This window comes from Vigna radiata, chromosome 11 (assembly GCF_000741045.1).
Source record: "Vigna radiata var. radiata cultivar VC1973A chromosome 11, Vradiata_ver6, whole genome shotgun sequence".
Taxonomy (NCBI): Eukaryota; Viridiplantae; Streptophyta; class Magnoliopsida; order Fabales; family Fabaceae; genus Vigna; species Vigna radiata.
This window is the reverse complement of record NC_028361.1, coordinates 16,004,173-16,018,224: the sequence shown is the minus strand read 5'-3', so window position 1 is coordinate 16,018,224 and position 14,052 is coordinate 16,004,173. Positions and strand designations below refer to the sequence as shown.

Below are 14,052 nucleotides of genomic sequence, written 5' to 3'. Positions count from 1 at the left end.
TCTATTAAACTTATTATTAAAAACTATTATTAAAAAAAAACAATATCAAAATTTATTAAAGAATATTTTAATATTAATTTTCTTAATAAAATTAGGTATAAATGGAAGTTATATTTAAATGAAAATATATTAAAAAGGTTTTAAGCACAGAATCATATACATCAATAAATAAAGGTTTAATAAATCATTTAGTCCCTAATTTTAGGTTATGTATTCAAAGTCGTCTTACTCTTTAAAAAAGTTAATTATTATCTCATATTTCGTTAAAAACGGTTCAAGTTGGTTATTTTGACGTTAAAAACATAACGGTGCAATGATGTGGTAACTATGACTTGTCCAATTTTTTATTAAGTGGCAATTGTGACCTGTGCAATGCTTATGCGAGAGAGTCTTCATGATTCTACACCTTGATTCGCGACAGCCCATGATGGCAGGTTTGATCAACGATGAACAAAGAAGAAGCTCTCGTTCTGGGCTTTTGCTCTTTGCAAAGAAGACGAAGATGGAGGACGCATGAAGAGGCTTCTTGCACGATGCACGAAGGCACATTGTTTCTGCGTTTCTGGCTTGTGCAATTTGCAGGTTGGTGCTCGTGGATGCTGCTTGCGAACTAGGGCTTCTACTATTTGTATAGTGATTATGTATGTTTAAGGTTTGCTATAGGTGTAAATTGGATTTCTAGGTGTCGCGTTGCGATTTTCTTGTTCATGTTTTTGGGTTGGAATTTTTGGTTTGCAAGTTAGGGATTTCGACTCAGTTCTTATTTTATGGTGGTGAGGCACGACACGTGGTGGAGATTTTGCCCTTATAAGGCGATTTGGGTTTGATTTGTAGGTTTTCTGTTACTTTTCTCTGCTTTGAATTGAAGATTTGTGTTGATGGTGGTGACGGCGACATGGTGGCATGAGGGTTTGGTGGTAGCGAGTTTCGTTCTGCGGCAACGGTGATGGCACTAGGGTTTCTAGCCTTAGGGAAATTAGGGTTTCACGGTGTCCTCCTGTTTTTTTACATTAACATTGCCACATCAATTGAATCATAGTTGTCGCGTCATAAAAAATTGGACAGGTCACAATTGCCACATTATTACATTGTTATGTTTTTTATGTCGTAAGTCAAAAGACCAATTTAAACCGTTTTTAACAAAAGATAGGACAATAGTAAATTTTTTAAAAGGTATGACGACATTAAACACAATGTTAGAGACCAAATGATGTATTAAACTTTAAATAATATTATATATATATATATATATATATATATACTTATTTATTTATATCGATCCCAAACATATGTACTTATTTTCTTTCACATTTGATCTTCTGTAGTGGTTTTCTTTAGTCTTTCTTTTTTTCACATATGATCATTCTTAGTTTAATTATATTTATTTTGTTATTTTGTTTCGAGATGCAAATTTATATTTTTTAAACAAAACTTCAAATATATTCACTCATGGATAATTATGCAACCAATTTGGTTGATTTCCACACATTAAAAGAATGTCAATAATCTACAAAAGTACAAATAGATAGACTATTTAACATGGATTAATCCATTAGTAAAACATATTATAATTAATATTGATAAACTATTTCTTCTACTAAAACATTAGGAAGAACATGCATGATCATCAGCATTGCGACCACCATGATCTTTGTTCATGGTGATGAATGATTGAATGACACCAGTGAGGTTGGTTACTGCAGAAACAAGGTTGGTGATTCCTTGCTGGTTCAATTGGCTTCGTCTTTCTTCAATGTGAAGCCCTCGCCGATGAAGCTCCATCATCTCTTGATGCCTCTTCTCCTTCTTCTCCTCACAGCTCCTAAGAGCTTGTGCCAACTCTGATGCACTGCGCATGATGCTTGATCCAAGCTTCTGCTCAAATTTCCTGCGTTTCGATTCTGAGTTATCGTCATCGTTTTTGCATTCTGTGCCACTTGATTCTGATCCCTCTACAACACCCATCACATCACAGCTATTATAATCACCATATTCTCAATGGAGGAAGAGGGAAAATAACACATGCATGTATATAATTATTGAAAATTAAAAAACAACTTTCATTAAGTAATACATATGCAGTTAAAAAGTATATGATATATAGAAGTGGAATATATATATATATATATATATATATATATATATATATATATATATATATAGAGAGAGAGAGAGAGAGAGAGAGAGAGAAGCTTTTCCTTCTAAGAAAATAATTTTAGTTAATGTTAAAAAAGTAAATGAAGTTCTCGATATATTTAATGACTAGAGTGCTTTTGGAAGGAAATTTGATAAACAAAGTTGATAATATATTATAATTACTAAATATAATATACTAGTTCCTAAGTTAATTCAATGAATTTATTCAGCTGAGAAAAAATAGCAAAAAATTAAATGAAATCATTTATAAGGTAAACTAAACTGATGTAAATTAAAAACGTATAATTTTAGAAAAATAACATGGAACTGTCTAATTCGTTCACGTCATACTATACTTAATTCCCTTGATTGAGCTTTTTATAGTTTAAATTTTGTAAATTGAAAAAAAAATGTGGTTGTAAAAGATATTAGGTTATGATTTGATAAAGAATATTTTTCTAGGAATATTTATTGACATTTTCTCGAATTTCGAGTGATTTTTTTTTTTTTTTACCAAAACAATGTAGTTTCTGAAACTCGATTATCATCTGACTAGTACATGTTGAACCTCATCCACACAAAAAATTAGACCATGTTAGTAATAGTATAACGTTTATTTATTAAAAATCCATTCATACATTGAGTTTTATATATGATTTCAAAAATAATACAAAAAAAAAATATTATATCAACAAATGTTTTCTTATTACAAATATCAAGAAATATGCTAGGCTAGCTTTTCACATAAAATATAGTTTGTCATTTATTTCAGACTGAAATCATTGACGTGAAAAATATTCCTTCTCAATTTGATTGGTGTATATATATAGATATATTTTAACCAATGACATTCTTACTAAATGTGTGTGTATAGATATATAGTTTTCTTTTGTGAAGATTCCATATATTATTGAACCTTATGTTACTCTTAATAATATATAATATTATTAATTAAATTCAAGATACATTTATTAATAATAATTAATAAATAGTATACTATAAATATTTAGTAAATATTATACTAATATAATCATTATACCACTAGGTATTATTACACCGGTAAATATTCATGATCTCCTAGGACAACCCACAAAATCCAAGACAATGATGATATATGCATCATCCACTGATATGCATGATGGTACTTTGTAGAGTGGAGATTCATTATTCAAACTCTATCTTTATCTAAATATTCAATTATTTTTAATTTTGAAAATAGATTAATAAAGTCTTGAAACTTAAATAAACAAGAGTTTTTATGAAACTTTGAATATAATTATGAAGTTCCATGAAAAGGAGAAAGAAAGGGTGAGATTGAAAAGAATGATGCAGAGTATAGTTATGGAAATATTGGTAGAGTGTAGTTAGGTTATAGTTTTACCAAAGGGCATTTGGCCCCATCACACATGTACCCTAAAGAAATACTGACTGTACTTTACCAAAAAGAATAACGGGTCCCATTAATTGTGCCAGGGTTTACAGACAGTACAAGTTTGACCAACATCCAAACAAAACACAACACATCCAAAAATTATATCCAAAAAAACAAACACACAGACAACCTAAATTTTTTAAGAATAAATAAAAGAGAATCATTGTTCATTTTTAAATTAATGTTTTTTAAAAAAGGAAGTGTTGTTATTGTACTAACTTGATGTTGATTATGAAATACATAGAGTACCTGAAACTGGTGGAGTAGTGGAGTCAACCGGGCGTGGTGGAAGAGACGGTGGTGGCAATAACAGCAGTGGTTGAGAAGCTGCCGGAGCTGTATGGGAGAGTGGCTGTGAGGTTGAAGTTAGCAATGGCATAACTTGTGGATGTTGTTCCTGTGGTGGTGAATGGAGAACGTTAACGAAATGGTGTTGGTGGTGATGAAGTTGAAAAGTGTGGGATTTCTTCTGCAACACTTGCGTGACAGCTTGGTAGACTTGGAGGAGCATGTTGGAGGGTAGTTTGTGTTCCTTGCGTTGGTGTTTTTCCATGGTCCAGTAAGATTGGAACTGAAACTGGTTGTTGTTTGAAAGATGCGACGAGGAGGAGGAGGAGGATTTGGTGACCTCGTAGTCTCGAACCTTCTTGTAGTCGCGTAAGAGGTTGTCCCATTTATCGTTGCACTGGTTCTGGCTCCTCAAGCAGCCGTGGGTCCAGCAATAGTTCTCCACCCACTTCCACCTTAGTTCGCCAGTGTTTCTGTTGGAAGAAGAGGGAGAAGAGGAAGAAGAAGGTGCTTTGATCCTGCGTTCGTCGTCGAGCTTCTTGGCTGTGATGAGGATGAGAGTTTCTTGGAGGGTCCAGTTACCCTTGCGGTATTCACGAGCCATGGAAGAAGGGTGGAGGTAAGTTTGGTTCAGATATATATAAACCAAATTCTGGCATCGCCTAAAATCGAAGTAAATCTTAACTACAACGTGCTATTTTGAAAAAGGATAATTATTCTTAAACAACATTTTTTTTTTTACAACATTTCAACATCATCTATGTGTTATTATGTAATTGGTCTATAGTAGTATTTATAATTATTATTATTGATTGTGAAATAATTTTAGACCACGTAATGATACGTAGATAATATTCAAATATTATAAAAAAATGTTGTTCAAATATCATTATTTTTTGAAAAATTAAAAACTATGTAAAAAAAAAAGAAAAATCTTTTTTTTTTCATTGGAATAGCTGGTAATGAAAGGATGTTGTTGGGTGATGATTGTTGTCTCAAAAGTGGAGGTGATGGAGCCTGAACTTGTGTATGTGTGTTGCGGGCATGGCAGGTATGTGAGCTGCGTGTACAAATAGACAAGGTTTATGTATTCTTCCCTTTTAACAGAACATTTTTTTTCAAATTAATGACACGTGAAATTTGTGATGGGAAAATATTTGGGAGTCGAAAAGTAACGAATGGGTGTGTAGAAAGGATTGGGCTTCTGGTCCATGGAAGGAAGATGTCAAAAGAAAATAAGATGGTGTAGGAATGGTAGAAATTTGTTCGTCCTTAACTTAATAATAAAAACAAGGTGTGGATAGAAAATTGAGTGTTGTGGGTAATAAAAAACTTCTGCTGTTTGCTCTTAAAGAAAATGAAAATGGGTATAAAAAATTAAAAATGGAAAAAAGTTTGATTATTAAAAATGAAACTAAAAATGGACCTAGAAAACAAAAATAAGGTCTAAAAGGAAAATATGAATAAATGTATTTGGACTATAGAACAAATTAAGAAAAAGATGTTACACTTTTTTATTCACCTGAAATTGGTGTTCACATCCATAAAAAAATATAAAACTCTTTTTCTTTATTTCACAATAGCTACTCTCACACTCTTTTCCAATTTAATTTTTTTCTTAACTTTAGTATATTTTACATGTTTGACACCTTCACAATTTTAGTATATTTTATTTTGAGATTAGTCACTTTTCAAACCTACTCTCTAATAACAAAAAAATTGAAACATTTTTTATTCTATCAAATTCACCGTCCAATATATCCACTAAAGAGAATTTGAAACTTTTTTCCTCTTATTCCACCACACTTATGTATTTCTTAATTTTTAAAATAAAAAAAAAAAAACTAAAAAGTATGATAGGAGAGAGTTAAAATTGCAACATCTTACTATTAACAAACTCTAACTATTTAAACTATAATACTATTTGATGATCATAAATAAACTTTAATAATTTTAGTAGGAACTTAAACTTATTGATTTATTCTCTTAAACTTTTTTTTCTATGACTATACAAATTTGACATTAATTAGATAATTGTATTAACTTCATTCATATGTTACTTAGAAATGCATGCATGATGTCATATGTGTATCACTTGTCTATATTTTTAAGAAGGTATTCTAATCGTAAGAGACTTTGAAAGGGATGCCAACATGACATGTTTTAGGTGGTGGCTTCAGATCACCCAATAAGGATCCATTCATGTTGTCACTCATCGTGACTTATCAACATTATAAGATAGTGTGTTGTTCATAAATGACTCGGAATGATATCTGAAGTGTTTTTGACTTATAGTACTTCTCCCTATACCTCATTGTCTTCGTCCTGCACCTCCTATTATTTTTACATTTCCAAATTTAACCTTGTCAAAAGAATATTTTGAAATTTAAAAAAGTTGACTCTTAGTCAACCATCCATTCATTTCATATTCACCCCTTTCTCCACTATCCACATTTCATATTTCATATTTTAAAAACCTACACCCCTTCCTTCTGTGTTGCATCACTCCTCACCCTATACACCCCACTTTTGTTTCTATTCTCTTTCAGCAGTCTTCCTCCCAGTGTTGTTGTTTGGCTGCATTACGTCCAGGTTAGTCTTCCTCCTTGTGTTGTTGTTTGGCTGCATTGCGTCCAGGTTTGTTGTTATTTTCTTTCTTTAGCTTACTCGTAATGCATGTTGTTAGGTTATACGTTGTTACTGTTTACTGTTTGTGATTGACGGTTTGGGATTGATTCGGGGTTGGTTGAGGTGTGTAGTGATCGCTTAGAACCACACTTGGGAGGTGCGGCTGTTGCTTGTGGGGGTTAGGGTGCAGAACCGCACTTAGGAGGTGCGGTTGAGGGGAGCTAAACATGGGAGGTGCGGCTGTTGCTTGTGGGGGTGCGGGTGCAGAACCGCACTTAGGAGGTGCGGTTAAGGGGAGCCGCACTTGGGTGGTGCGGTTGTTGTTGCCGATTTTGCGAGATGTGGCATAAGAATGGAGATGCGTTGGTGCTTGTCACACTTGGCGAAGTGCTATGAGTTGTGGTTGGCGAAAAGAATTAAATATGTGGTCATGTGTATCAACAATTCAAAGGCCTATAACAGAAATGCCATAGATGATCCATTATTACACAATACACAAGTACTTAGCCATTTTACGTTCACTACGAGAATATTAAAGAAATTCTAAATTTACCATAACATAAAACTGAAAAGAAAAAAAAGGCATGGCAGGAAGATTATCATCCTAAAACAAAGTGTTTCCCATGTTGTGTTCTTCTGCATTAGCCTATTAACTCCTACATTTAGTCCAACAATGTATTTTGTTGTCAGGTGTTCAAAAGTTCCATTATTTTTCCTTCTTTACGGTGAATTTCCCATAACTAGTTGTTGTATGCATGTATATGAATGGTGTGGGATTTTACAACATCAAACTTTTGAAAACTTTGCCATCTAAGGATTTATTGCATATTCATATAATTTATGAGTTTATATACAGTTTGGATTAGAGTTGCTTCATGAGAATCTTTGATAGCGTTTTCCTCCCATTAAGCCTCACATTAATAGTGTTTTGACTTTTATTAAATGAAGAAGAAAAATGTAAATTTGAAGGTGCGGGGAGAAAGAGGCGAGGTGTAGGGAACATCTCTCAAGAGTGATTCTCCCTACACCTCCCTAACCTCATCCTACACCCCCAATCTAAAATTTATACCCTTCATTAATTAAAGTCAAAAGTCAAAAGAGCAATAATGATGAAATAATAATGTCTTAACTGCTAACTATCTTTCTAACCACCAACTTTGCACGCATTGTGTAAACTCTAATTGTATACATGCACCCCCTTCTTTTGTTGCAGTTTTTTTTTTTCACTTGCACAGTACCATTTCTTCGATGTTTCATTGTTTTCTAATTGAAAGTTTTAGGTTTTAAAATGTAACGATTGTGCTGCGTGTGTTGATGATGCTATTTGAGGAAGAAGCTAGTTCATAAACAACAATAAAAAATTAACTAAAATTATATACATAATAAATAATATATATAAATTAAAAAAAAAACAACAATTTCAAAAATATCTAACAAATAAATAAACAAATTCAAAAATATATTTTACAAACAAAAAAAATTGTTAACTAAAACAAATAAAAAAGAAATAAATAAAATGTAATACATATAGTAAAAATATTCTAAAAATTTAAAATTGAATCAAATTCTAAATTCATAAAAAAAATAAAAAAATTGAATAAAATTACATACATAATAAATAATATATAAATTAAAAAAAAACGATTTGAAAAAAATTTAACAAGCAAAAAAAATTAAAAATTTTATCTGAAAATATATTAAACCTAACAATTAAACCTAAATCAACAGACAAACAACTAAAATTTCATATTTTACCAGTTAAAAAAAATGTACTAACTCAAGAAACAAATAACACACCCAGTGCATAGTTTCGGCGACAAACAACATTTGTAGATCGAACTGCGATTTGCCGTAATCGCAAATCGTTTTGCCATAGCCACACATCGAACTGCGGACAATCCAGGACCAGAACTGCACTTCCTAGTGCATCAGCCATGCACCCTCGAAAACCAACTGCAGATCCACCTGCGTTGCCATCAGCCGCAGTTCCAACTATGGTGACACCATATTTGCACTTCGTAGTGCGGCGGACGTTAACCGCAGTTCCATTTGCGGTTAACCCAACGTCTCCCCTACTTCAACGCCCAACACAGTTCAAGCAGCAAAAAAATATGGCCAACAACACAGATCAAGCAGAAAAAAATATGTAAATCAACCATACTAACATATATTCATCATACAAGCATTTTTTTCCCACACCCACAACATCAGAAAGATCAAGTATAAATGAAAAGAACTAACCTGGACGCTAGAAAAAAAGTTGATATACGTATGTGAGAAGAAGACCTGCTACACAACTAACCATGACACAGTGTACAAATGAGCAATAGAGAGGAGGGGAAGGAATATCGCAAAACGTTCAAAAATGGTAAAAAAGATGGAGGAGGGGAAGACGACGAAAGGGAGAAAGAAGAAATAATAAAGGGAGTGTAGGGTTTGGTTTGGGGTGAGATGCGGTAGAGGAAATAAACTTTTTATAAAACCCAAATATGCTTCTGAGACTATGACACAAGTAGACTTAGGGGTATAGTTGGAATTAAAACAAAATTGAGAGATGCAGGATGAGGTTAGGGAGGTGTAGGAAGAATCACTCAAGAACACATTTATGCTGTCACTCATCTTCACCTGTTAGCATTAGAAAAACACTCATAAATGACACTAGATGGTATTTGAGGTGTGTGTTTGTCTTATTATACTATTCTGCCTTTAGCTATTAAATTTATAAAATTTCATTAACTTCAATAAGTATTAAAATATCTATTTAGATACATTATTTAATCAAGTTTTTTCTTTGTTAATTACATTAATTAATGTACTTCAATATTTTTTTATATATTTTATAATTGTTAATTTTAATTATTTTGTTTCTATAATTTTAAAGTTTAATTTTCTTGCTTTATATATTATTAATCATTTTTAACTTTTATCATAAAATTTATAATTAAAATTACCATTTTAATAATTATATCAAATTAATAATCAACATTTTAATTTTTTTCTTCAAATTATTTATTATATATATATATATATATATATATATATATCACTTTTAATATTTATTATACTAAAAATATATATTCTAATATTATTTATTTATTTTTTTCAATTGTAATATATTTAAATAAAAAAAATTCAACTGTTTTAAAATAATTATTGTAAGTTTTAATATTTGTTATCTCATAACTCCACAAAATTTGTACTTTTCCATTTTTTTATTTATTTTTTCATATTTAGCTTTTAAAGTTTCAACTAAAAAAATTTAAAATTTTATTTCTTTAACTCTACCTTGCCAATTCCCTGGTGTTTTATGAAGAGATCTTTCCTTATCCCTTATTTTTTCAAACAAGTAAAAATATATAAGTAAATTTAATTTTTTTTCTTAATTTTAGTATATTTTATATATTTGACACTTCCAAAATTATAGTATATTTATTTTTAAATCTGTCGCTTACCAAACATACTTTCAAATATTTTCAAACAAAGTTAAAATTATTGTTTTCTAACAAATTCACTTTCCAATATCCACTAAAGAAAAAATATTTTTTTTCTTTTATTCTATCAAAACCATGTATTTCTTAATTTTTAAAATAAAATAAAAAGTATGATATGTGAGAATTTAAATTGTAACATCTTCTATTAAGAAACTCTAATCAATTAAACTATAACACTACTTGATGATCATAAATCAATTTTAATAATATTAATAAGAACTTAAGTTTATTGATTTTTATGCTAATTTTTTTTCATATATCTTAAAAGATGTAAATTTGACATTAATTATATAATTGAAATAACTTTATCTCTGTGTGACTTTGACATGTATGTTGTCATGTAGGATATCAATTATCCATACTATTAAGAAGGTGTTAACAATTACTCACCTTTAAAGTGATGTAGGCTTGACATGCATTGGAAGTTATTTCATATCACTTGTCCATATTATTAAGAAGATGTTAACATTTAGGGACCTTGAAAGAGATGCAAACTTGACATGCATTGGTAACAGTTTCATATTACCTATAAGAACACATTTATGTTGTCACTAATCTTGACCTGTCAGCATTAGAAAGAAACTCATAAATGACACTAAATGGTATCTGAAAAATGTCTGTCTTATTATAATGTTCTTCCTTTAGCTATTAAATTTATAAAATTTCATTTACTTTAATAAGTATTAAAATATCAATTAAAAGATATAAGCTTTTTCCACTTTAATTACATAAATTAATCAATGTACTTCAATATTTTTTTATATATTATACAAATGTTATTTTTAATCATTTTGTGTCTATAATTTTAAAGTTTAATTTTCTTGCTTTATATATTATTAATCATCTTTAACTTTTATCAAAAAATTTGTAATTATTATTATTATTTTAATAATTATATCAAATTAATTATAAACATTTTATTTTAATAGTTTATTTTCTTCAAATTATTTATTATAGACATATATATATATATATATATATATATATATATATATATATATATAACTTTTAATATTTATTATACTAAAAAAATATATTCTAATTATTATTTAATTTTTTTTTTCAATTTTAATATTTCTTATATTTAAACAAAAATATTTCAACTATTTTAAAATGATTATTGCAATTTTTAATAAATAATTCTCCTTATATATTTATTATCTCATAAGAGACTCATAAATGACACTAAATAGTATCATAGGTGTATTTGTCTTATTATATTGTTCTGCCTTTAATTATTAAATTTATAAAATTTCATTTATTTTTATAAGTATTAAAATATCTATTCAATAAGTATAATTTCATACATTATTTAATCAAGATTTTTCCTTCATAATTATATAAGTTAATTACTAAAACTCAATAATTTTTTATACATTTTAAAAATGATATTTCTAATTAATTATTTTGTCTCTATAATTTTAAATTTTATTTTTCTCACTTTATATATTATTAATAATTTTTAACTTTTATAATAAATTTTATAATTAAAATTGCCATTTTAATAATTATATCAAATTAATTATTTTCTTCAAATTATTTATTTATATATATATCATTTTTAATATTTATTATACTAAAAAAATATATTCAAATTATTATTTAATTTATTTGTTTTTCAATTGTATTATTTCTTATATTTAAATAAAAATATTCAAATATTTTAAAATTATTATTTTAATTTTTAATAAATATTTCTCCTTAAATATTTTTTATCTCATAACTCCACAAAATTTGTACTTTTCCATCTTTTTCTTTATTTTTTTCATATTTAGCTTTTAATGTTTCCTCTAAAAAAATTTAAAATTTAATTCTACGTTGCCTCGTGCTTTATGAGGAAAGTTTTCCTTATCCATTATTTTTTCAATCATGTAAAAATATATAAGTAAATTTAATTTTTTTTCTTAATTTAATTATATTTTATATATTTGACACTTTCCAAAGTTATAGGATATTCATTTTTAGATCTGTCACTTACCAAACATACTTTCTAATATTTTCAGACAAAGTTAAATTTTTTTTATATCAAACTCAATTTCTAATATCCACTAAAGAAAATTATTTTTTTTTTCTTTTATTCTACAAAAACCATGTATTTCTTAATTTTTAAAATAATAAAAATAAAAAGTATGATATGTGAGAATTTAAATTGTAACATCTTCTATTATGAAAATCTTATCAATTAAATAATTATTGTATTTGATGATCATAAATCAATTTTAATAATATTAATATGAACTTAAATTTATTAGCTTATTATGCCAAACTTTTTTTTCTATATCTTATAATATGCAAATTTGACATTATTTATATAATTGAAATAATTTTATCCATGTGTGACTTTGAGATGTATTCTGCAATGTAGGATATCAATTGTCCATAATATTAAAAAGGTGTTAACAGCTACTGACCTTGAAAGGGATGCAGACTTGACATGTATTGATAGTGATTTCAGATCACATGTCATATTATTAAGAAGGTGTTTACACTTAGTGACCTTGAAAGTGATGCAAAGTTGACATGCATTGGTAGTGATTTGAGATCACTTAAGGACACATTTATGCTGCTACTCATCTTGACCTGTCAGCATTAGAAAGAGACTCATAAATGACACTAAATAGTATCTGAGGTGTATGTGTCTTATTATACTGTTATTCCTTTAGTTATTAAATTTATAAAATTTCATTTATTTTTATAAGTATTAAAATATCATTTATTTAATCAAGTTTTTTCCTTGATAATTACATAAGTTAATTAATGAACTCAATAATTTTTTATACATTTTATAAATGTTATTTCTAATTACTTTGTCTCTATAATTTTAAAGTTTATTTTTCTTGCTTTATATATTATTAATCATTTTTAACTTTTAGAATAAATTTTGTAATTAAAATTACCATTATAATAATTATGTCAAATTAATTATGAACATTTTATTTTAATAGTTTTTTTCTTCAAATTATTTATTATATATATATATATATATATATATCACTTTTTATATTTATTATACTAAAAAAAAATATTGTACTTATTATTTAATTTATTTGTTTTTCAATGGTAATATTTCTTATATTTAAATTAAAATATTTCAACTATTTTAAAATGATTATTCTAATTTTTAATAAATTTTTATCCTTAGATATTTGTTATCTCATAACTCCACAAAATTTGTAGTTTTCCATCTTTTTCTTTATTTTTTTCATTTTTAACTTTTAATGTTTGCTCTAAAAAAATTAAAATTTTATTTCTTTAATTCTACATTCCAATTCCCTATTGTTTTATGAGGATAGCTTTCCTTATTCATTATTTTTTCAATTATGTAAAAATAAATAAGTAAATTTAATTTTTTTCTTAATTTCATTACATTTTATATATTTGCACTTCCCAGAGTTGTAGTATATTCAATTTTAAATCTGCCACTTACCAAACATACTTTCTAATATTTTCAAACAAAGTTAAAAAAAATTTCTATTAAACTCACTTTCCAATATTCACTAAAGAAAATTAATTTTTTTTTCTTTTATTCTACCAAAACCATGTACTTCTTAATTTTTAAAATAATAAAAATAAAAAGTTTGATATGTGAGAATTTAAATTGTAATATCTTCTATTAAGAAACTCTTATCAATTAAACAATTATAGTATTTGATGATCATAAATCAATTTTAATAATACTAATATGGACTTAACTTTAATTGCTTATTATGCTAAACCTTTTTTTTCTATATCTTAAAATATGTAAATTTAACATTATTTATATACTTTAAATAATTTTATCCATGTGTGACTTTGAGATATATGCTGACACGTAGGATATCAATTGTCCATAGTATTAAGAAGGTGGTAACAGTTACTAACCTTGAAAGAGATGCAGGCTTGACATGCATTGGTAGTGATTTCAGATCACATGTCATATTATTAAGAAGGTGATAACAGTTAGTGACCTTGAAAGTGATGCAAACTTGACATGCATTGGTAGTGGTTTCAGATCAATTAAAGATACATTTATGCTGTTATTCATCTTGACCTGTCAATATTAAAAAGAGATTCATAAATGACACTAAATAGTATCTG

General features: G+C 27.7%; 1 protein-coding gene across 1 annotated transcript; it reads right to left on the bottom strand.

The window, feature by feature from the left end:
* Window positions 1-1,605: 1,605 nt before the first annotated feature.
* On the bottom strand, window positions 1,606-4,460 carry LOC106776819. The gene is made up of 2 exons (XM_014664285.1): window positions 3,818-4,460; window positions 1,606-1,952 (listed from the first exon to the last, which is right to left on the bottom strand). The coding sequence occupies exons 1-2, from the start codon at window positions 4,458-4,460 to the stop codon at window positions 1,606-1,608; spliced, it is 990 nt and encodes a 329-aa protein (XP_014519771.1).
* Window positions 4,461-14,052: the final 9,592 nt, after the last annotated feature.